A 24,937-nucleotide genomic window follows, 5' to 3' on the forward strand; every position below is an offset into this window, starting at 1 on the left:
TGTTTGGTTATTTCCTTATTATAAATAATATATTTTATACTTTATTATGTAGATACAATATTGGATACTGGATTTTGTAAACTGTTATTACAGGGACAGGGATGGTCAAGCACTTTGGGGCACAGTGTTACTAGATGGTTAATGCCGATTTTGCTTCATCTCACCTTTGAAATGTACATGTATATAAAAAGAAAAATGAAATGTATATATAAATGTAGGTAAGCTAGCTAACTGAAACAGTCTTATAATGTTCAGTTTTTGAAGTGTGAAGTCATGCCCAGCTTAATAGCCTCATTACCATAGTCTTTGCCAAAAAACAGCATTATTAGTGCAAATGTTATTTTTTGATGATAATCCTAAACTCCTTTTCTGGCTTAACAATTGGAAAAGTACAGCAGGGCTGGATATACTGCATTAGTTTTCCAATAGGGCCAAGGAGCCATCTTGGAAAGTATATATAGATAGTGTGTATAGATAGTTTCTGAGTGGGTGGGGGTTTTTGGCTGCTGGCCAGTGCGGGGATCCGAACCCTTGATCTCGGTGTTACTAGCACCATGCTCTGAGTGAGCTAACCAGCCAGCCCAGTTTCTGAGTTTTCATAAGTTGTTGATTTCTATCCAATTCCTGTGTAATATATACATAGGTTGTTTTTAAAAGTGGTGTTTCATATCTGTGTATGTTTGTATGTGGGCCCTTAGGGTCTTAAGGTACTTATTAAATGAAATTTCACTCTCCTGCTCCTTCTGTGGTCTTCCCCCATCGCAGAGCTCTAGTCCTGCATTTCCAATTTCCCTTGTGCCTAGATGTCCTGCTTTTCTCCTCTTTGGTCCATTTACCCAGAGCACATCCTCTGTTTGCCATTTCTGACTTGCTCTATGACTCTATCTGGAACAGCTGCCTTTAGTCTGAGTCTATTTCCCTGGCATTGCCCCCATCCCATCAATTCCCAAAATTATTCAGTTCTTCCAAATCTGGTGTTTGTTGATTCTAAGAAGCCATCACTCATGGCACATGATTGATTTTACAACAGGTTTTCTTCAGTGTGAGGGAAAGAAACACTGTTAATATGTTCACATTAATTTGCAAATGCATATGATTCAGAAATGTTAAATAATATAACTTTTAGAACTGAAGAACTATGGAATCACTCATGCTTTCCCTTGTTTCAATGTTACTGTTTTCTCATGTTGCTTCTGCAGCCGCCTTAGTCCAATCTCTCATTACTTCATCCCTGGACTGTCTTCCTTGCAGTGTAGCCTTTCTATACCTTGCCCCCAAACTGTTTTAAAAACGCTGCCTTGTAAACTTTCGTACCCACCTCTCCAGCTGTTAAAACTTACGCACAAACAACAGTGAACCCTTCCATTACTTACCATTGTTCTGTAGAGAGAGGCCAAATTCCTGGCATTCAGGGTTGTCTACATCTTGGTTAGCCTTCCAGCCTTACCTCGCTCTGTTCTGTACAAGAACCTTTTCATTCTAGCCAAGATCTTTTACTCATTATTTGCTGAATTCGCCATACACACTCCTGTTTTGCTCCTTTTTTTTTTTTTTTGGCAGCTGGTCCGTGGTGAACCTTGGGCCTTGTTGTGATCAGCACCACACTCCAATCAACTGAGCTAACCAGCCAGCTCTGTTTTTGCTCCATTGTACAGGACACCATCCCCCAATGTCTTTCTTTCTTTTTCCAGTTGTCTAAGTAGGGCCAGACCAAGTGCCTCTCCTGTAGAAAGTCATTTTTGAACAGTCAGAAGTCGGAAATTTCTGTTAGAAATTTAGAAGTCACAGAGGCCTTACATCATTACAGGTTATATCATCTGTAACTGCTGCCTTGGTTTTTCTCTTGATGGACCCCTCCTGGTCTGTAAAATACATTGTAAGCCCCTAAGAGACAAAGACAGATTTTGTTGTTGTTTCCTAAAGCTTCAGATCCCCTAATGTACACAGTAGGTGCTCAGTAGATGTTCTTTGATCAAAACTGTTTTAAGGTTGGTTTCTGACACATGTACAGAACATGTATGTACATTTTACTGAAAGGTATATGTTTCCCGGGAGTAAAATGCAGTCAGATTTACCACTTATCTACAAAGTAGAGAATCTGAAAATAACTTTTAAATATCAGTTTTGGTCATTATTGTCAGTAGGTCTTATACTTTTTAAAATTAGATTTCTGTGTTAATTGACATAGAAATAACATAAAAATTATTTAGTAGTTTTGCAAAACAAGAACAGATGGGCTGTGTGCTTTGCAAATGTGGAAAATGTATGGAATTGGTCCTTATTTGTTGTTTGGGGAAACACACCCAATATACCTAAAGGGAGTTACCAGGGCTACAGATCCAGTTTCATTGCTGGGATAGGTTCCTCCCATGTAAATGTCTTGAGTCACCCTTTTTCACAAGCAGATGATTATTTGCATATTTTATTTTATTTTATTTATTTTTTTGGTGGCTGACCAGTATGGGGATGCAAACCCTTGACCTTGGTGTTGTCAGCACCACCATCTGTCCAAGTAAGCTAACTGGCCAGTCCTGTTTGCATGTTTTAATAAATTAATGGTGAAGATATTATTGTAGATTTTATGTGTTTCTTAAACACATAAAGGAAAAAAGAAAGGCAATCAATCTTGGGTTTGACATATCAGATTATGGTATCAAGTTATGGAACTATGTACAGGGGATTAGAGCTTAAATTTTATATCTAGGACTTTACTCCAGTGAATAAATTATTCCTTTGATAATTCTCAGGAATTATTCCAAGATCTTCTAAGATAGTAACAGTTTTATAATCCCAAAGTCACAGATATGACCCTAACACTAACTCCAACTGGCAAGGTATAGGATGATGATTCCATATTTAAGCACAAGAAGTATCTTCTCTCTCCTCCTATATCTGTAATTGGTTACTGGGTTAGAAACCAAATTGAAGTGGATTGGGGAAAGGGATAAGTGGCATAGGGTCATTTGGCAGTTTTCTATATTGCAGTGATTTTTAGGAAGTCTTGAAAAATTATTTTTATTTTTTTTGGCAGCTGGTTGGTACAGGGATTTGAACCCTTTGCCTTGGTGTTGTCAGCACCAATTTAGCTAACTGGCCAGCCTCCAAACTTTTTTAAAACTATTGTTTCCACCTCTTTTAATTACATGATAAAAGTTGGAGATCCTTGCCCTAGAGAAATTTTTGCATTAAGTAGAGGTTTTTTTTTTTTAAAGATGACCGGTAAGGGGATCTTAACTCTTGGCTTGGTGTTGTCAGCACCACGCTCAGCTAGTGAGCTAACCGGCCATCCCTATATAGGATCTGAACCTGTGGCCTTGGTGTTATCAGCACCGCACTCTCCCAAGAGAACTAGGGGCCAGCCCTCATTAAGTAGAGTTTTGTTTCAGATATTAGGTTGAGACCTCCTAAGTTAAGAGCCCGTTCTTATCAGGATTAGTTGAGGGGGAAGGGCAAATAAAAAGGGTATTAGGGAAGCTAGAAAGAAGGAAAAGGAAGATGTATTCTATTTCTTAGGCTAATATGTTTAATTAATGCTTTGTAAAATTCTGCTTCATGTCTTTCAAGTGAATCAATAGAGCAAAATAATTTTCTAAAATTGCACAAATCACAGATCCCCATACTGGCCAGCTGCCAAAATAAAATAAAATAAAATTGCTCAAGAGATGTATCAGATTTTGAAGCAGAAATAATTCAGAGCTTTACTTTCCAGGCCCCTGCTCTGTTCTTCCTTTCTGCTCCATCGTCCTGTGAACATCCTTATGTTGTGCTGGTCAAGCTTGAGCCCTTCTGAAATCCTTTGCAGGCACGTTGTATTCTCGTTCACATCCATCTGCTTTCCTATTCAGTGTGATTCTCAGTGAATCTTCTCAAATTTAGCAAACCTGCATCTTCCACATTTTAGATTCATCTTCCACATTTTAAATTCAGGCCTTCCCTCTCCATCCTTAATCCTAAGTAATCCAACTTTCCTTACAATTTCTTTCTACTACTCTTTTACGTATGTTGTTTATAGCACCTTGTACATTTCACAGTTCATAACCTGCAGATGTTCACAGCTCAGTTTATTTATTCACTGGACTTTGTCAGCTTTTGATTAGCAAAATAGAAAAATAAATTATGTAATTGTAATGAATTAGTGATTATCCTTTCATCTGCTGAATTCTTTTAACATGAATTATAGGAAATGGTTTAGACTAAAGTCTAATACTTAGTAAATTGCACCCTTTGAAATGAAGTTTTAAAATGCTTTTTCTTTATTTTAAAATTATTTTCAGATACCTAGATTAAAATAGATTGACCAATTAAAATAGATTGAAGTTATAATTGCTTTTAAGGTAATCTAGTGTTGGAAAAACATGAAACTTTATAGCAAAGACGACAAATTAATAAATTATCAGTGTTAGGTGAGATGCCCTGGGCTTCTCTGCAAAGAGTATTAAGTTTAGTTGCTGCATAATAGCTTTGTAAAGTACTATTCTGTTTGAGGATAATAGGCATGTGGGAAATGATATATAACGTATTTATATTGGAATAGAATAACTGATTTTCTGTCTTGTCAGTTACACCTATTTGTGTATGTGATTTAACAACCATATAGAGACTTGATGTTTTTGTACTGGCAGAAAATAGTATCTAAACTCTTTGTATTACATTTACTTTAGTGTCCGTGTAATAGGAGCTCAAAGAAATCTAGTGTCTGAGGGTTGTCTTACTGTTGAATTGTGGCATTCGATCACTTGTAAATGAGTTGGGAAAACATCGCTGTTAAGAGATGTTATTACTGTTTTCTTTTTTTCTCATTGTTTTAACAGTTTGCTATTTCTGAAACTTTGTAGAAAATCATTATCTCAAAGAAAGCATTCCATTTCCAAGTGGAATAAAAGATAAAGGACTTCTGTGAATATATATATTTTTGCAAGGAGAGAATTATTGCCTTTAAAACTGTAAAAGGATAGTTTATAGTTCATTATACTCATTTTTGTTTGTGATTATACATTAGTTTTTTCAGCTTTCTTGTCCCATTCTTCCTTCATATGTTTATTCTTTTTTTAATGTGTGACAGCCTTGAGGTAGTAAGCCATGTGTAGGTAAGCACCATTGCCACCAATTTTAGAACTGATTTCTGGGACCTGAGAAGAGCTCTATGATTAGAATTTGATCCTTACTCAGCAGCTGCTATTACTTTCATAATCCTACTTTTTTTTTTTTTTTTTGCGGCTGGCCTGTAGGGGATCTGACCCTTGACCTTGGTGTTATCAGCACCGTCTCTAACAGTGAACTAACTGGCCAGCTCTCCTACTTCTTAATTGTAGCTTAAAATAGATGATTCCACACATGATTTAGCCAATTCTGAGTAATGGGGGTGGGGGGGGGGTACAGGAAAAGAAGCATGTATCATTTTCAGACTTCTCATCTCATCTTTTGGAAAAGTTGTGTGTGTAGTTTTGGATATTAGAGCGAAGGATAATTTAATTACCCTTTTTTGATGTATAAGCCAGAATACCTGGTGCTGGCCGGTAAGCTCAGTTGGTTAGAGAGCATTGTTGTAACACCCAGGTCAAAGGTTTGGATTCCTGTACTGGGCAGCCACCAAAAAAAATTGAGTAAAGTATAAATGAAATGTAAGTCTCATCCTTCTTCTCCCATTCCTCTTGCCCTTTTCAGGGGCAACCACTGGTAAGATCTTCTTGTGTGTCTTTGAGATAAAGTCATAAATACAAAGATCTGTAGATACAACTTTATAAAAACTCAAATGGTAATATACTGTTTGCTATGCATCTTGTTTGGTTTTCTTTTTCCTTTTAACAGGCTGTATATTGTTTAGTGGCTACGTAACTTTCCATTGAATGGATTTGTTTTGATATATAGATTTCTTTCTGATCTTTTGCTGTTTCTTGTAAAATTAGTATAGCTTTTTTTTTTTTTTTGGTGGCTGGCCAGTATGGGGAACCAAACCCATGACCTTGGGGTTATAAGGCTGTGCTCTAACCAACTGAGCTAGCCGGCCAGCCCCCAAATTAGCATATCTTTGGCCGGCCAGTTTAGGTCACTGGGTTTAGAGCGTGATGCTGATAACACCAAAGTCAAGGGTTCAGATCCCATACTGGCCAGCTGCTAAAAAAAAAAAAGAGAGAGAAATAAAATATAATTAGTGTGTCTTTGCTTACATGTGCAATTATGTGTGTAGGATAAATTTCTGTAAGAGGAATTGCTGGGTCAAAGGGAAATGTGCATCTTATTACAATTGCTTCTGCAGAGGTTATACCAGTTTATACTCCCTAAGACAAAAGGATGTTGCCTTTTGTTTCTATATCCTCTTCAACACTCTACATATTTTCAAAAACTTTTTGATCTTGTCAGTGAGAAATTTTAGTTTGTTATTTTTCATTTTTCTTATGAGTGAGTAGTCATTTCTCTTATTTATTCAGTAATTTCTGTGAACTCTTTTTATTTACCTATTTTTTATTTTGTAATTTGCTTAAGGAAATGATCATATGTGTTACAAGTATTTTTCCCATTGTCATTTTTTTCTTGATCTTATTTTTTATGGTTGTGTAGCCAGTTTTAAATTATTGTAGTAAAATTTATTAATCTTTTTTTTTTTTATATAGTTTCTGGATTTTGAGTAGTGTTTAGAAAGTCCTCCATGGTGAGATTATTTAAAGTAAAATAAATAAGTAAAAATAAAAAATGAAAACCTACCTAGTGTCTTCTCCTACTACTATGATTTTATTTACATTTAAATTACAGATCCAGCTGGAATTTATTTTGGTGTAAGGACTAGGGTGGGGATCCAATTTTTTTTCCTGACAGAACGACAGTTATCATAGTTTTTTGACTGATTCATGTTTATCATGTAATAAGTTTTCATGTAATAAGTTTTAGCTACTTCATTGTACCTAAAGCTTATATGAGATATGATAGCTGCTAAGGCCATTGTCCCTTTCCACAATTGCTCTTCTGGGTAATTTTTTTTGGTGATTTTGTCATCTTATTTTTCCATTTGAACTTTAAAATTGGCCTTTTCCTTGTACCATAAAAAGACCAAGAGGGTTTTATTTTACCAAGTCAAGTTTATAGATTGATTTCTGGATATAAATTATAACAGCTTACTGAATTCTATTTTTATTGCAGTTTTTCACTTTATTCCCTTGGATTCTGAATTGCCGGTTTTTAAATTAAGAGGCAGGATTCTGTAAGAAGTACCAGAATATCTTTGTTATCAGTTTAATATTTCTTGATAGAAGTAAAAGGCTAAATTATAATTTAAAAACAAAAAACAAGTAATCACATCATCAGAAAGAAACGAGTTAATTTGACAGTTTTAATAGTTACTGCCTTAAAGGCATCTAACTTCAGTTGAATGGCCCATATACTGCAGATGAATTCCTGGCCCTGAGGTTCTGTATTTCTACCAACTTCCTAGGCAATGCTGGGGTTGCTGCTCCTAACCATTCTTTGAATGGCAAGGTACTAAATAACTTTCACTTTGATATGTTCACTTAGTTAAGTTGAACTCTGTGAACTAAAGATTAAACAGGGAAGATTGACTACATGCATCATTCTTTGTATCTACTCCATGTATAGATTCAGTGCTTATTAAAAAGTGCTGACTGTATTTATAGAATCAATGTGATACTTTGCTTTCTAGTGTGTACCCTGTACTTTAGGAAGCATGACAATACTCTTTTGCCCCCTGTCTCCCAGCCAGATCGTTCATCTGTGATGCTTTTATATTCGTGATTTTTCAAGTCTGGGTTGTTCTTTACCTCTCTAGCATTTCCATCCTTCAAGCCCTAGTTCAAATACCAGCTCTAGCCACTTTTCTAATTGCTCTAGCCCACTCTGATTCATCTTTTCTTTCTTTCTTTTTTTTTTTTTTTGAAGTTGACTGGTGAGGGGATCTTAACCCTTGACTTGGTATTGTCAGCACCACACTCTCCCAAGTGAGCTTACCGGCCATCCCTATATAGGGATCCGAACCCGTGGCCTTGCTGTTAGCACCACACGCTCCCAAGTGAGCCACGGGCTGGCCCTTGATTCATCTTTACTCTAAACATTTACTGTTCTTTACAATCATTATTTTAGTTTTATGTCTGTTGGTTTGTTTCCCTAGATTGTAGACTTCTTAAGAATAAGGTCTATCTCTGACATTTTGCAACCCCACATGACTACTTCTCCTGGATATTTAAAAAGCAGTTTGAATGTAGCACCTCTGAATCTGTGATCTATGTCCCTAAAAAACCTGTTTCTGTTCCTGTGTTTGTTGTCTCAGTGAATGTCAGAAACCTAGTAGTTATCGTTAATTCCCTCTGCCCTAAAATCTGGTTCATCACCAAATCCTGTTGATTTTATCTCCAAAGCATTTCTTAAGTTTGTGCTCTTCTCTCTCCCCTGATCTAAGCTACTACCAACTTTCACGGACTGACGCAGGAGCCTATGAACTAACTGAGCTATCTGCATCCACTCTGGTGTCTTTTCTAACTTGTTCTCACTACTAGAGAACAGTGCCATCGTGGTCTGTGTTTCCAGGATTGTCTTTTATTGTATCTCCCCCCGCCCCCAGTTCGCTAACCTTAATTTATGATCTCCATGGGGCTTTTGTGCATTGTCATTCTGTCTTTCTGACCCAGTCTTCTCATCCCTCTTTGCCTAGTTTATGCCTTTTCATCATTCAGAGCACAGGTCAAGATTCTTTTACTTGGGAAGGTATTCCCTGATGTTTACTTGGAACCAGTGAAAAGTCTTTGAAGGATAAACAAAAAACTGTTAATGGCTTCCCTTTGCTTTCAGCATAAAGCAAGATCCTATGTGGCCTGGCCTCTGTCCATGGCTGCAAACTTATTTGCTAGCTGTCTGTGTCTCATTCACAGAGGTGTTCACTTTTGCAGTTTTAAGTTTGTTTGGGAGTTTAGTGTCTGTTTCCTCATGAAATTGTAAGTAAGTTCCTTGAAAGCTTGCTTTTGGTTCATAATTGTGTTCTAGGTGTTTGGCAGAGTGTCTCCTTTATAATAGGATCACTGAAATATTTGTTGAATAAATCAATAAGGAGTACCCCACTTGGTGCTGGACACACAATGGGCAGTCAACAAATACGGTACTTTCTTGATTAGTTAAATATGTAAATCATTTATGTATCAACACTTGTGAAATCCCCAATGTTTGAATTGCTTTTTTTGCTCTAGTTGACCTCTATTAAAAAGACAGAAAACCAACCAGCCAACCAAAAACCACCTGTTAACAAAGCAGAAAAACATTGGCCTGATCAGCTTATAAAAAATAAGGCTTCGTGGGTATGAAAATCAGTGCTAATTGGTTAATATGGCTTTATTTTGAATGATTTTTAAATTTTACAATAGTTTAAATACGCATACAATGAAATATAAAATTTTGTCTTTAAGTAGGCTTGTATCAGGTGGCCAGAATAGCTCAGTTGGGAGAGCGTTACCTGGAAGTAGGTGTATCATCATTTAAAAAAATTAATAGACTTTTTAAGATCAGTTTTAAGTTCACAGAAAAATTGAGTAGAAAGTACAGAGAGTTCCACATATTCCCTCTTTCCTGCCCATAGTCTCCCCTATTATTAACATTTCAGATTGGTGTGGTACGTTTGTTACAGTTTATGAACCAGTATTGACACATTATTATAAATTAAAGTCCCATAGTTTACTTTAGAGTTCACTCTTTGTGTTGTACAGTTCTCTGGGTTTTAACAAATACATAATGTCCTGTATTCACCATCACAGTATTATACAAAACAGTTTAACTGCTCTAAAAATAGTCTAGGCTCTACCTGTTCATTGGAGCACTCCATTATACAGAATAGTTTAAATGCTCTAAAAATCCTCTACCTATTCATTGGAATGCTCTGCCTCTCCCCAGCCCTGCAACCTATGATCTTTTTACTGTTGCTATAGTTTTGGAAAAATAAAATTGAAAGATAATAGATCTTTTTCCTGTTGCTATAGTTTTGGAAAAATAAAATTGAAAGATAATACAAATTCTTCCATGAACTTTTTGAAGGCCCTTCGTATAGTTGGAATCGTAGTGTAGCCTTTTTGGATTGGCTTCTTTATATATGCATGTATGGATTCTCTGTATCTTTTTAATCTGTATCTTTTTAATATGCTCATTTGAAAAGCTTGTTTCTTTTCATTGCTGAATTTTTTAATGTATGGATGTACCACAGTTTGCTTATCCATTCACCTATTGAAAGATAATCTTGGTTGCTTCCAAGTTTTGGAAACTATTAATAAAGCTTCTATAAACATTGGTGTGCAGGTTTTTGTGTGAATATAGGTTTTCAACTCATTTGGGTAAATAGCAAGGAGCATAATTGTTGGATTAGACAGTAAGATATGTTTAGTTTTGTAAGAAACTGTCAAACTGTCTTCCAAAGTGGCTGTATCATCTTCCTTCCAACCAGCAATGAATGAGAGTTCAGTTGTTCCACATACTCTAAAGCATCTGCTGTTGTTAGGGTTTTGGATTCTAATAGGTATCTCATTGCTTTAATTTACAGTTCCCTAATGACATGATGTTGAGCATTGTTTCATATGCTTATTTGTCAACTATACATCTTCTTTGGTGAGGTGTCTGTTCAGATCTTTAGCCAATTTGATAATTGGGTTTTCTTATTATTGAGTTTTCAGAGTTCTTTGTATATTTTGGATAGTCCATTATCAGATATGGTTTTTTTGTAAGTGTTTTCTTCCAGTCTGTGGCCTGTCTTTTCATTCTTTTAACTGTGTCTTTTACAGAGCAGAAGTTTTGATTTAAATGAAGTTCAGCTCGCCAATTTTTTTCTTTCATGGATTGTGCTTTTGGAGTCATATCTAAAAAATCATTGCCAAACCCCAGATTATTAGATTTTTCTCTTATGTTATCTTCTAGGAGTTTTAGAATTTTGCCTTTTAAATTTAGGTCTATGAAACATTTTGCGTTAATTTTTGTGAGGGTATAAGGTCTGTGTCTAGATTTTTTTTTTTTTTTTTTGCATGTGGATGTCCATTTGTTCCAGCACTGTTTAACAGATTTCTTTTCCATTGTAGTAAGTGCCTTTTCTCCTTTGTCAAAGGTTAGTTGACTGTATATGTGTGTGTTTATTTTTGGACTCTATTCTGTTCCATTGGTCAATTTGTCTATTTTGCCAGTACCACACTGTCCTAATTACTGTAGCTTCATAGTAACTGAGGAAGTTTGGTAATTTCAGTCCTCCAACATTGTTGTTCAATATTGTATTGACTATTCTGGGTCTTTTGCCTCTCCAAAAACTTTAAAATCAGTTTGTTGATATCCACAAAACAGCTTACTAAGAGTTTGATTGGGATAGTGATGAATCTTTAGACCAAGTTGGGAAGAACTGACATCTTGACAATATTGAGTCTATCCATATACATGGAACATCTCTGCATTTATTTAGATCTTCTTTCATTTCTTTCATAGGAGTTTTGTAGTTTTCCTCATATATTTGGACATGTATTGTTATATTTATAACTAGTATTTCATTTTTTTGTGTGCTAACAAAGGGCATTTGGATTTTTTGGTCAATTATTTTGGATTTTTATACAGAAAAATATGTAATTTGCAAACCAAGACAATTTTATGTCTTCATGATCTGTGTGCTTTTTGTTTTCCTTTCCTTGTTATTGCATTAGGTAGGACTTCCAGTAAGATGTTAAATAGTTGTGGTAGGAGGAGACATCCTTTCCTTGTGCCTCATCTTTGTGGGAAGGCGTCTAGTTTCTCACCATTAAATATGATGTTAGCTTCTAGGTTTTTTGTAGATGTTCTTTATCAAGTTGAAGAAAGTTCTCTTTTATTTCTAGTTTGTTGAGAGATTTGTTTTGTTTTAAATCATAATGGGTGTTGGATTTTGTGAAATGCTTTTTTGTGCATCTCTTGATATGATCATGTGGCTTTTTAGCCTGTGGATGTGATGGATTACATTAATTGATTCTCAATGTTGAGCCAGCCTTGCATACCTAGAATAAACTACATTCATTTGTGGACTAACCCTTTTTATATATTGTTGGATTTAATATGGTAATATTTTGTTGAGAATTTTTGTATCTATGTTCATGGGAGATGTTGGTCTGTATTTTCCTTTTAATGTCTTTGTCTGCTTTTGGTATTAGGCTAATGCTGGCCTCATAGAATGAGTTAGGAAGTATTTCCTCTGCTTTTATTTTCTGGCAGAGATTGTAGAGAATTGGTACTATTTCTTCTTTAAATATTTGATAGAATTCATGAGTAAACCCATCTGGGAATGATGCTTTCTATTTTGGAAGGTTATTAATTCAATTTTTTGAATAGATACAAGTCTGTTCAGATTATCAGCTTCACCTTGTGCGAGTTTTGTTAGACTGCATCTCTAAAGGAATTTGTCCGTTTTACCTAGATTGTCAAGTTTGTGGGCATAGAGTTGTTCATAATATTTATTATCCTTTTAATGTCCATGGGATTAAAGCGATGGTCCCTCTTTTATTTCTGATATTAGTAATTTGTGTCTTCTCTTGTTAATTTTGCTAGAGGTTTATCTATTTTATTAATCTTTCAAAGAATCAGCTTTTTTGTTTAATTGATTTTTCTCTATTGCTTTCCCTTTTTCAATTTCATTGATTTGTGCTTTATTTTTTGTTTCTTTCTTTCTTTTTTTTTTTTCTTTTTCTGCTTACTTTGGATTTAATTCGTTCTTTTTCTAGTTCCTGAAGTGGAAGTTTAGATTATTGATTTTAAACCATCTTTTCTAATATATACATCCAATGCTATAAATTTCTCTCTAAGCACTGCTTTACTGAATCCCCCAAATTTTGATAAGTTGTTTATTTTTATTTAGTTCAAAGTATTTACTTCTCTTTTCACTTTTTCTTTTACCCACATTATTTAGAAGTGTGCTGTTTAATCTCCAAGTATTTGGGGCATTTCCAGGAATCTTTCTGTTAATTATTTTTAGTTTAATTTTGTGGTAGTCTGAGAACATATTTGGTGTGATTTCTCTTCTTCTAAATTTGTTAAGGTGTGTTTTATGACCTAGAATGTGGCCTATCTTGTCGATTGTTCCGTGTGAGCATGAAAAGAATGTGTATTTTGCTGTTGGATGAAGCAGTCTGTAGATGTCAGTTATATCCAATTGATTGATAGTAGTAGTGTTAAGTTCGACTTTGTCCTTATTGATTTTCTGCCTGCTGGATCTGTCCATTTCCAACAGAGGGGTCCCAAAGTCTCCCACTATAAATTCATTTTTTTTCTCCTTGTAGTTCTATCAGTTTTTACCTCACATATTTGACACTCTGTTCTTAGGTGCATACATGTTAAGGAATCTTATGTCTTCTGGAGAATTGACTGCTTTATCATTATGTATTGCCTCTCTTTATCCTTGGTAACTTTTCTTGCTCTGAAATTAATATAGCTACTCCTGCTTTTCTGATTAGTGTTAGCATGGTATGTCTTTCTCCATCCGTTTACTTTTTTTTTTTCAAAAATTGACAAATAAAAATTGTATATATTTAAATGGTGTACAATATGATGTTTTGATATATTTATACATTGTGGAATGACTAAATCAAGCTAATTAGTATATCCATTAACTAAAATACTTATTTTTTTGTGACAAGAACACTTTAAATGTATTCCCCGTAATTTTCAAGTATACAGTACATTGTTATTAACTCTTATCACCATTTTGTAGAACAGATCTTTTGAACTTATTCCTCCTGGCTAACTGAAATTTTGTGTTATTTGATCAACATCTCCCTAATCCCTACCCTACCCACACCAATTTACTTTTAGTCTGTATGTGTCTTTATAGTTAAAGCAGGTTTCTTGTAGACAATACATAGTTGGGTCTTGTTTTTTTAAATTGGTATGTTTTGACCACTGATATTTAAAGTGATTATTGATACACTTGGATTAGTATCTACCATAATTGTTACTGTTTCTGTTCCTTGCTCTGGTTCTCCCCACCCACTTTTCTGGGTAATTGAGCATTTTATCATTTTATACTATTCTATATTTTTTTCTCAATTAGCATATCAATTATACTTTTTTTGTTGTTGCTTTTTTGTGGTTCCACTTGCATTAGCAGTATACAATTACAGTTAATCCATCTTCTTTCAAATAATGCTGTACCACCTCAGAGGTAGTGCAAGTACCTTTTAACAGGGTATTTATATTCTGTCCCTTTTGACATTGCTATTATTCATTTTACTTATCCATAAGCAGTAATCACTGAGTATATTGTGGCTACTATTTTGAACAAACTGTTATCTGTTAGATTAATTATGAATAGTAAGAAAAGTGATTTTACCTTTATTACAAATTGATAATTATAATTGCATTAGTTTATGGGGTACAAAGTAATGTTATAATTCACTAATACAATACGGAATAAAGTCAAGCTAGTTAACATATTCATCACCTCAGATACTTAACATTTTTTGTAGTGAGAACATTTGAAATGTACTGTTAATAATTTTATTTATTTATTATTTGTGTGTGTGTGTGTGTGTTAGCAATTTTGAAATGCACAGTACTGTTATTAACTGTATTCACTCTGCTGTGTAATAGAACTCAGAAAAAGAGAAAAACATATTCCTCCTGAGATTTTACGCCCTTTGACCATCTTCTTTGTATTTCCCCCACTCCCAGACTCTGTAAGCACCTTTCTCCTCTCAGCTTCTATTAAGTTTGATTGTTTTAGATTCCACATATAGATTACAACATGTAGTCTTTGTTTTTTTCCCCTGACTTATTTCAGTTCTCCAGTTTCATCTGTGTTGCTGAAAATGACAGAATTTTTTTCTTTTTTAAGGCTGAATAGTATTCTGTTGTGTAACCACATTTTCTTTATCCATTCATCTGTCAGTGTTCCATAACTTGGCTATTTTGAATAGCGCTACAATGAACATGGGAGTGCATACATCTCTTTACAAACTGATTTCAAATCTTTTTGGTATGTGGGATTGCTAGATCATATGGTAATTCTATTTTTAGTTTTTTAAGGAACCTCCATACTGTTTTCCATTATGACTGTACTAATTTACATTCCCACCAACAGTGTACAAGGGTTCCCTTTTTTCCACATCTTTGCCAACATTTGTTATCTTTTGTGTTTTCAATAAAAGCCATTCTCACAATTGCAAGTTGATATCTCATCATCGTTTTAAGTTGCACTTCCCAAATGATTCCTTTTCTATTTATTTATTTGTTTGTTTGTTTGTTTATTTTCTTTTTCTTTAAAAAAATTTATTTTTTTAGTTTTCTTTTTATTTATTTTATTATTATTATTATTATCATTATTATTATTATAATCATTATTATTATTATTGGTAAATGATTCCTTTTCTAATGCTCCTTGTTTCTGGCCTATATTATTTTCCTTCTTTCTGACAATTTTTTAAACATTTTTTGCAGGCCAGGTCTACTGGCAACAAATCTCCTCAGTTTACATTTGTTTTAGAAAATTATTCCTTCTTTACTTTTGAAGATAATATTGCTAGATAAAGAATTCTAAGTTGGTGGGTTGTTTTCCTTTGAACACTTTAAATATTTCACTCCATTCTCCTTGCTTGCCTAGTTTCTGAGGAAAAGTTCAATGTGGTTCTTATCCTTGTTCTTCTGATAGGTAAAGTGGGTTTGTTTGTTTTTTTTCCCCTCCCCTCTGGTGTCTTTCAAGATTTTGCCTGACTTCTGCAACTGGAATCTGATGTGCTTAGTGTAGTTTTTGGTACTTATCCTGCTTGGTGTCCTGAGCTTCCCCAATTTGTGGTTTGTGGTATATCTTTAATTTGGGAAATTCTGAGTCATTATTGCTTCAAATATTTGTTCTGTTTCCTTTCTCCCTTTTGATATTACCATTACATATATGTTATACCTTTTGTAATTGTCCCACACTTCTTGGATATTCTGTTTAGTCTTTTTGCATTTCAGTTTTGGAAGTTTCAGTTGACATTTCTTCAAACTCAGTGATTTTTTTTTTTTTTTTTTTTTTTGCATTGGTGTGTCCAATGTAATGATAAGCGTGTCAGAACATCTTTCATTTTTGTTACTGTTTTTGATTTCTAGCATTTCCTTTTGATTTTTAGATTTTCCATTTCTTTCATTTCCTTTCCCACTCTCTACTTCTATTACTATGTATTCTTGCATATTGTCTAACTTTTTCCCTTACAGCCCTTAGCATATTAATCATAGTTGTTTTAAGTTCCTGGTCTGATAATGCAAATATCTCTGCTATATATGATTTTTGTTTGTTTGTTTGTTTTTTTGCATGGCTGCCCAGTACCGGGAACTGAATCCTTAACCTTGGTGTTACAGGCTGCACTCTGACCAGCTGAGGCCAGCCCTCTGCTATATCGGAATCTGGTTCTGATGCTTCTTTGTGTCTTCAAACTGTGTTTTATCTTTTAGTATGTTTTTTAATTTTTTTTTTTTTTTTTTTTGGTGGCTGGTCGGTACAGGAATCTGAACTCTTGACATTGGTGTTACAACACTGTGCTCTAACTAACTGAGCTAACTGGCCAGCCCCTGCCTTCTAATTTTTTATTGAAAGCTGAACATGATATACTGGGTAAAGGAACTGAGGTAAATAAGCTTTTAGTGTGAGGTTTTATGATTATCTGCCTGGGAGTTAGGCTGAGTATAACTATAGGTGTCAGGTTAAAATTTCCTCTGGTGTCCTTTTTTTTTTTTTTTTTTAACCTTTGTTTTCTTTGGGTTTCCCTGGAGACTTAGCTGGTACAGGGATCCAAACCTTTGACCTTCGTGTTATAACACCATGCTCTAACCAACTGAGCTAACTGGCCAGCCTCCTACCTTGATTTTGAAGGTGGTGGTAGACGTGAATTGAAGAAAGTTATTGAGGTAATGTCCCAAAGTGGGACAAGGAAAGGAGTGGCAGGAAGATATGAGGAAATTAGTAAAATAATATTGGTAAGAGTTTGTAAATTACTTCATAAATTAGCAGCGAAGTGTTTTTTTTGTTGTTGTTTGCATGTTTATATAAATTAGAACACTTCTAGATGGGAGAAAAAAAATTTAAAGGGTTAAGGCTAGGCAGGTAGTATGGAGCCCCAAAAGAATGATTCAGGCAGTGGTCTTAAGTAGTGAGACACCGAGGCATGGAGATGAGTGATGAACAGCAATCAGTGCTTTTAGTTCTCTCTTGTTTCTCTGTTTTCGGGTTCCAATATGATTGGGAGGGAGTTAAAAGCAAATATTTATAGTTTTATAATCAGTTATAACCAGTTTTCTTAATAGTGAAACTTTCTTTTTCCATAGCTGTTGGATAAGCACAAAAATACAGAGAGCATGGTGGAGCTTCTGGACTTGTATCAGATGGAGGATGAAGCCTACAGCAGCCTTGCAGAAGCCACAACTGAACTCTATCAGTATTTACTACAGCCATTTAGAGACATGAGAGAACTTGCCATGCTACGAAGACAGCAGATCAAGGTATTTTTTTTTTTTTTAAGCCTAAATAGTAGGCTACCTATTTCATAGTTCTCAGCCTGGCTGGCCATGCGTCTTAATTACTGGAGGAGTTTTATTTAAAAAATGGAGATACTTGGTTCCTTCTCCCCCCAAATGCTAACTTGGTAGATTTGGGTTACAGCCTGAGCATCTCATTTTATTTTATTTTTATTTATTTATTTTTTTTAAAGATGACTTTAAAAGGGGATCTTAACCCTTGACTTGGTGTTGTCAGCACCACGCTCACCCAGTGAGCTAACCAGCCATCCCCTATATGGGATCCGAACCTGTGGCCTTGGTGTTATCAGCACCACACTCTCCCGAGTGAGCCATGGGCCAGCCTCCTGAGCATCTCATTTTAAAGCATCTTAAAAGGTGATTCTGCTTAGTAGCCAGGGTTGGGAAAAGCATGGAAAAAGTAATATGTTCTATCTGGTACAAAGTGGTAAATATACTGGAAGATCCCCATCTCCCCACTTTTCTTGTATTTCCTTTCCTTCTCTACTCCTGTCTCCCTCTTAACATTTTGGGTACTGTGTAGTCCTAGACATTTTTTACCAGAAGTTTTGGGAACATTTCTTTTGGGAGGAACTTGTTACAAAAGTTACAAGGATTTAATGGTAGAGCTTTAAATTCATGATGTTTAGTTTTTATGTATTAAGAAGTATGCATTACATTATTTGAGGCAAGAATTAAGGGTTTGTTTTTATAGCTGACCTCGAATCAATGTTACTGTATGCAATTCACATTAAAATATTCTTGAATTAGGACATTAAAAATGTGTTTTTGCATAATGGGTTAAGTTGGAACATCATTATATAAGATTGTATATTTGACAAAATTAGCCATTATTTGGAACTTTATGCATAGGGTCAGAGATGAGTAGTATATTTGAAGAAGTATGAGATGGTAGAGCATGTCTGTGTGTCTTTTTTTCCCTTTACTGATGAGTGGGATGGAGAACAGCACAATCACATGATTGGCACAAAATCCTTTATTAATACTTTTGAAAGATGTTGGGTTGTCATTTTTATCTTAAACTTGGCATTTTGGTTAAAGTGATAAGTTGTAACTAAGTAAGAATTTTTAGACACTGGAATTTCCTCAGTTTTCAAAAAATTAACTATAGATGTTTGTCTGTTGAGAACTTGACTGGAAGGCCAGTAGTGAACTGGTTGCATAGACATCCCACCTACTTCTAGAATGCAGCAGGGTTTAGTAGACATAATCTCTAGAGTTCATCATTGACTATCCAGAATCTGTATGCATTCTTACTTTTACATCAGTTATATCATGATTAATATTAGGTATTAACATTAGCAAATTGATTGAAACTACTTGTCAGGCTCTATCACCTACTAGCAGGGCTTATTGCTCCATTTTTCCTGGGAAGCAGAATATAGGTCAGAGGAACAAACAACATATTTTTTTTTAATGGTATTTTACTGCATTTATTTTTCTAAGACATTGCCACTCAAATGCCTCATCAGCCATGATGACTCTTTTATTCGTGGCCCTTTTTTTTTTTTTAAACAGAAAAAGATGACTGGTGAGGGGATCTTACCCCTTGACTTGGTGTTGTCAGCACCATGCTCTCCCGAGTGAGCTCACTGGCCATCCCTATATAGGGATCCGAACCCGCGGCCTTGGTGTTATCAGCACCACACTCTCCCAAGTGAGCCACGGGCTGGCCCTATTCATGGCCCTTTTGTAAACTTTTAAGTTACAATTATTTGTTACTAAACAACTAGATTTAGTTAGTAAGCTCATAGAGTGTCAGATGGTTGTGTCAGTTCAGTGGTGCTGTTACATGATTTAACTCCTTTAATTCTCAAAACAACCCCTGTAAGTTAGATACTCTTAGTGTTTACTTCATAGATAAGAACATAAATTTTATAGTTTTCTTATTCACAGCTATAAGTGGTGGAGCAGATACAGTACTCAAATTCGGGTATCTCTGATTCCAAAGAATTTTTTTTTTTTTTTTGGTCCATATTGAACCCTGGACCGTGGTGTTGTTAGCACCAGGCTCTAACCAACAGAGCTAACCAACCAGCTCCAAGAATTTGTTATATAAGTACTAAAAACTATTACTTATTTTGTATAGTGTTACTTGTGGATGTTTGCCTTAGAAATATTTTAGTTCTTATGAAGATTATTTGTAGCAAAGTAGCTTATAATTGCAGCCTTTGTTTCTGAGTTTTGGAATGTATTTTTCACTAAGTAAGGCTAGCTCTATCAACAAAATATTCTTCTGGCACAAACTTTCAAATTAGTCTTTTGAATTTTAATTTAATAAGATCTATTTAGTAGTTTTTATGTTATCAAGGTACAGAATTAGTGCCTAAAATAGAGTAAGAAACATGTTTCATCCTGAAAGTAGTGCCATTGTTGTGATTTGTGAAGTAGTTGAATGTATATATCAGTTGTGGAATCATTAATATTTAAATTTATTCTAGTGGTATATTATTTTCATCATTATCACTTGGAACCCTGTTAGAAATACACATTGTTGGGTCTCACCTCAGAACTCTACTGAAACTCTAGAAATGGGGCTCAGCAGTCTGTTTTAGCAAGCCTTCTAGGTGATTATGATACACACTAGTTTGAGAACCTTAGCCTAGTAAAATAGGACTTGAAACAGTGAAGAGATTTAGCACACTGAACTTAAAGTAACAGTTTCTCTGGGATCCAGTTTTCTTGTCTCTAAAATGAGACTTAAACTAGGTGATCCTCTTTAGATTTTAAAACCCAGTGCCTAATGGATCAGAGTCAGTAAGTTCACCTGGCAGTCATCTTCCTGAATCAACTATGAGGACTTTAAACTTATTGTTCTTTTCAGGAGCCCCAACTCCAAATGTCCAACTTGTTTGTTTTTATTAGTTCCTGAAAGTGAATAAGCTAGAAACTGGGAGGCATCCACAGTCTTTCCTCTCGTAGCCAGACACCTCATTTTGCCAGTTGTCTCCTACTTAAATCTTGAATGTGTGCTTCTTCCTCCATACCTCTTTTACCCCCACCCAAGGCAAGTCTATAGGTGCCTTTGTGTGAGTAGAAAAAGGTACCCACCTGTTACTCCCATCAGACATATAGAAATGGTTCCCTTCTAGGAAGATGCAAAAATATACATGGCTTGGCGAAGAAAAGCCTAGATTTGTTTCCTCTCCAACACTTTGGTCAGGTGCTTTTATGCAGGATGCAAATTTTACACCATTGTGTCACTGTATATCACTATATATGCTGTAGCATGCACACTGTGAACTCTGTAGTGCCACTACTATGTAATAAGATACTTATCTCTTACTTGAGTTATATTTGTCTTTGGTTTCTTTGCCTTTGTATTTCTCTTACTTAAAAACCCAAACATTATTTTACACGCTTGCCTGGAATATAAGAAGCTCTCAATATTTGCTTTGAGTATAAAAATGCATGAATAGATGCGGCCACACCTAATCATGTCATTCTGTTAAATCATCTTCAGGTAACTCCAGGGGCTGGAAAATTTGCATTATGGGCACTACTACCTCAATATATCCACAAATTCCACTGATATTTGATTCACTAAAGAATCTAATTTGGATTTTCGTCCTACCATCCCAACAGACAGGAATAACATAATAAGCTTCTTATGTAAAACCCAGTAAATAATTCCATGCCAGGCATTTTGTATTTATAAACTGGTTTCACTATGCTAGCTACCTAAACTGACACACACTTTTTTCTTTGTTAAAAACGGGCAGTTTCTTTTTAGCCCTGAAATTAAAACAGAGGTGTCATTGTCTTTTGGCACATGATTCAGCTGACCAATGCTGTACATCTCCAAATTTGCCAAGTTAGGAAAAGAACTTACTATCCTTGCTTAATGTCTTAGATACTGTAAGCTGTTAAACAGGTTTCTTAACAATTGGCTGCTACATTACAGTTGGCTACTGAGTTTCAAAAGTCAGTTAAAAAACAGCATTAGAAAAGTATAGAGAGCATGACAGCATACAGACTATATATTTGTGAATATACATGTATAATGAAGGTAAAGATATTAATTAGTTAATATTAACAGCAAAGTACAAGTTATTTTCAAATAATTGCCACTGAATTCTTTTTTTTCTTTCCCTCTTCAAAAAATCCGTAATGCAAGTTTTTGTACTTTTTTTGTTGTTGTTGATAAAAGGTACAGTGTGTAACCATGCAGATGAAAACCATTTCTGTCTTAATGTTCTGAGTAAAGATTATTGAATTTTGAATATTCTTCAGTTTATTGAATTTATGTTCTGTAGTTGTGTCTGTCAGGGTCTGATCAGAAAATCAAACTATTTCAACAGAGGGAATTTAATATAAAGAATTGTTAACTAGATATAAAGCTATTAACCAGATAATTAAGAAGTCAGGACAGTTGGTTAGAGCATGGTGCTTATAATACCAAGGTCCAGGGGTTGATACCTGTACTGGCCAGCTACCAAAAAAAAAAAGAAAAAGATAAGTAGAGAAAGTAACTCTAAGGTATCTCAGAGGAAGCAATTGCAAAAATAGCTACCACTTCTAGATTTGGGGGAACAAAGTGAAGGGGCTGGAATTGTTAAAACTTAAGTGTAGAGGAGGAGCCCCATGGAGCAGAGCTCTGAAGAAGAGGATGTTGCTCACCTAGTACCCTTCATGGAGAGACCAAGATCTCTGGGGATAGGGCACTTGGGAGGCTGGGGATGTGTGTGGTTGGTTTGTCTGGGGAATGGGAGAGGGTATATACTAGGAGGGTAGGGTTGAAAAAACTATAAACTGGATTCTGTTGCTTCTTCAGAAAGGAACTCCTGATGCTGTGGTGAAGGAGCAAATCTGGGATTATGCTCATAGGAACACCAAATAGGATTGTCAAGGGACGCAAATAGGAAGAAGCAAGTCTCCTTTCCCTCCTCTAACTCCTCCTGTTGGCAAAATTTAAATGTAATTTGCATATCCCCACCAAACCCTAGTACCACAAGGCAAAAGGATGAACTTAGAAGTGATAGATAAGAATTTACATACATCTTGAATATTTCAAAGTTAGGGGAAAAACTTAGTAACCTAGCTTAAGGTCTTAGGTAGAATAAACGATATATGGTTCTTTAACAATTGGATGGACTTGATAGCTACTGAGTTTGAGAAGTCAGTTAAAAGGCAGCTTAAAAGAAAAGCATACTAAGCATTTCATATTCTGTATATTTGAGTATATGAAGGTAGCAACGTACAAGTTATCTTCAGATAATTGTGAAAGAATTATGTCAAAAAGCCGTAATACAAGTTCTCTCATTTCCATTTTTCTTTCTTTTGCATTGTCATTGAAAAATACTTCTGTCATATTGTCCTGAGTAAGAGGTTATAAAGTTTTGCTTTGCAGCATTATTAAATTTCTACCTCATACTTGTAAATACTAATCTTATGCTTTTTAACTTATGTGTTTATTTTTATAATGGGATCTGAACCTTTGACCTTGGGGTTATCAGCACCAACCTTAGGTGTTTTAAAATCAGAGGTAATTAAAACAAAAGAAAGTCCAAACATTGATGATTTTGTTATAGCAAATGAGTCCTGTAGAATCCTTAAATCTAAGATGAAGTCTAAATATGCTACTTACTGCTTCAAATCCCACAGTGGTTTCCTGTTGCCTGTCAAGTTAAGTACTACTCATTAGCCTGATACTTAAAGACCACCTCCTAGTGATCACAACCTACCTTTCTAGTCTTATCTTTCATTACTTGTCTCTGTTTCACCTGAGTTCCATCTGTGCAGGACTGTTCTCTATCCCTTAGCACCCACGGAAAGTTCCAGCTGCTAGGCTTTTGCTCAGATTGGTCCTTGCCTTTTGCATGCCTTTTCTGCAGTTCTGTCTCCCTGTATACTTCATATTTACCTGTCAAAATCCCACCCCTCCTTCAAAGCCATCTGCAACCACGAACCTCAACGAAGTCTGTCCTGAGTTAAACAACTAAATATGTTCTTTCCCAAGTACCTTTTATTTTTCTCAAAGGTCTTAAAATACCTTTATTCCTTTTACTCAGAGACACATCAGTATTGACTTAAATTTTGCTTGTTCTCTAAGAGTCCACTTACTCATTATTCCCTTTAGAAAGTCTGCCCATACTTTGTACTCCAACCTGTACACCTGGTGCTTCCCCTGGTTTCTTAAACATGCTCTGTCATGACATTTTTTCATGTCTCATTTTTTTTGTATCAGTATCGTTCATTAGGCTGAATATCTTGCTATTCCTGGTACCTAATACAGTACTGGTACTGAGCAGACGTGTAATACACAATCCTTTTTAATAGATAATTGAAGTTAATAAGTAACACAGCCATGTCTTCTTATTTCAAGACAGATTCCTACATCACAGGTACCTCTGCCCAACCCCCACCCTCCAATTAGATTTTACATTTCTTGGGAGGAGAATATGTGTCTAACTCATATTTAAACCCCGGGAAGCACCTAGTACCTTTATTCAAATTGTGTGATTGAAATGATTTCCAGATATTAGCCGTAAGAAAGTCTAAAAGGAAGAGAGAGAGAAAAAAAAAAAAACCCCACTCACTGCATATTTAAGTTATACTCCTGCAGTATGAGGTTAGAGGTACAGTAAATACTTTCTGAGAATTAAACAAAGAAAAGAACCAGTCCAAATGAGTAGGGAGAAAGGTATCAAGAACCCAAGCTGTCACTACTGGCTTAATTTTTTCTTTTTTCTTTTTTTTGTTTGGTACTGTTTTTATAGTTCCAGAAAGGGAGCTCACATAATTATGTTTCCCAGCTATTAAGGGAGACATTTAGGTTCTGATTGAATCTTCACTTCCTTTTCCTCTCTTGCACACTGGAAAAGAGGTAACTCCCATAATTTTGCCTTTTTCTGGGGCTCATATATGAAAACATGAGTTCATTGTTTGCTTGAATAGAAACAGGAAACCTCTGGGATAATGTGCTTTTAGCCTGTCTAGTTGGTATGGCTTGTTGAACCCAAGATGAGATAAAAGCATTTTTTTTTTGTTTATGATTATGAAAGCAATAAATATTCAGTGAAAAAACTTAGAAAGTAAAGTTTTTAAACAAACAAACAAAAAATACATAACTTACCACCAAAAGATGACAATAATAATATATTTTACATACTCGTACTTTGACTTTTTTTCTGTATATCTTTTATGTAATTGAAATCATGTCTATGATTTTTTAAAATTTTTCTGCAAGAATTCAGAGCTGGGATATTTCTGTGATTTTGACCTGTCTTCACCTAGTTTTATAACATAATTATTTTCCTATGTTATTAAAAACTCTTCATAAGCATTATTGCATACAATTGTATTTTATGGGTGTATCATATATAACTATATTATTAGATATCTGGGATCTATTTTTTCATGTATTTCAAACAACATTGCAGTGTGAACATCTTTGGTATTATTCTTTGAAAGTGTTTTCTTCTCACAAAGTTCCCTACTCTCTTGCATC

General features: G+C 35.0%; 1 protein-coding gene across 1 annotated transcript in view; it reads left to right on the forward strand.

Moving 5' to 3' along the window:
- The window catches only part of JMY (junction mediating and regulatory protein, p53 cofactor), a 100,310-nt gene that overhangs the window by 20,788 nt on the left and 54,585 nt on the right, over window positions 1-24,937 (forward strand). The window contains exon 2 of the mRNA XM_063085615.1: window positions 17,278-17,451. Coding sequence (XP_062941685.1) covers window positions 17,278-17,451 — 174 coding nt within the window. The remainder of the gene's footprint in view (window positions 1-17,277; window positions 17,452-24,937) is intronic.

This window comes from Cynocephalus volans, chromosome 2, assembly GCF_027409185.1.
Source record: "Cynocephalus volans isolate mCynVol1 chromosome 2, mCynVol1.pri, whole genome shotgun sequence".
Classification (NCBI taxonomy): domain Eukaryota; kingdom Metazoa; phylum Chordata; class Mammalia; order Dermoptera; family Cynocephalidae; genus Cynocephalus; species Cynocephalus volans.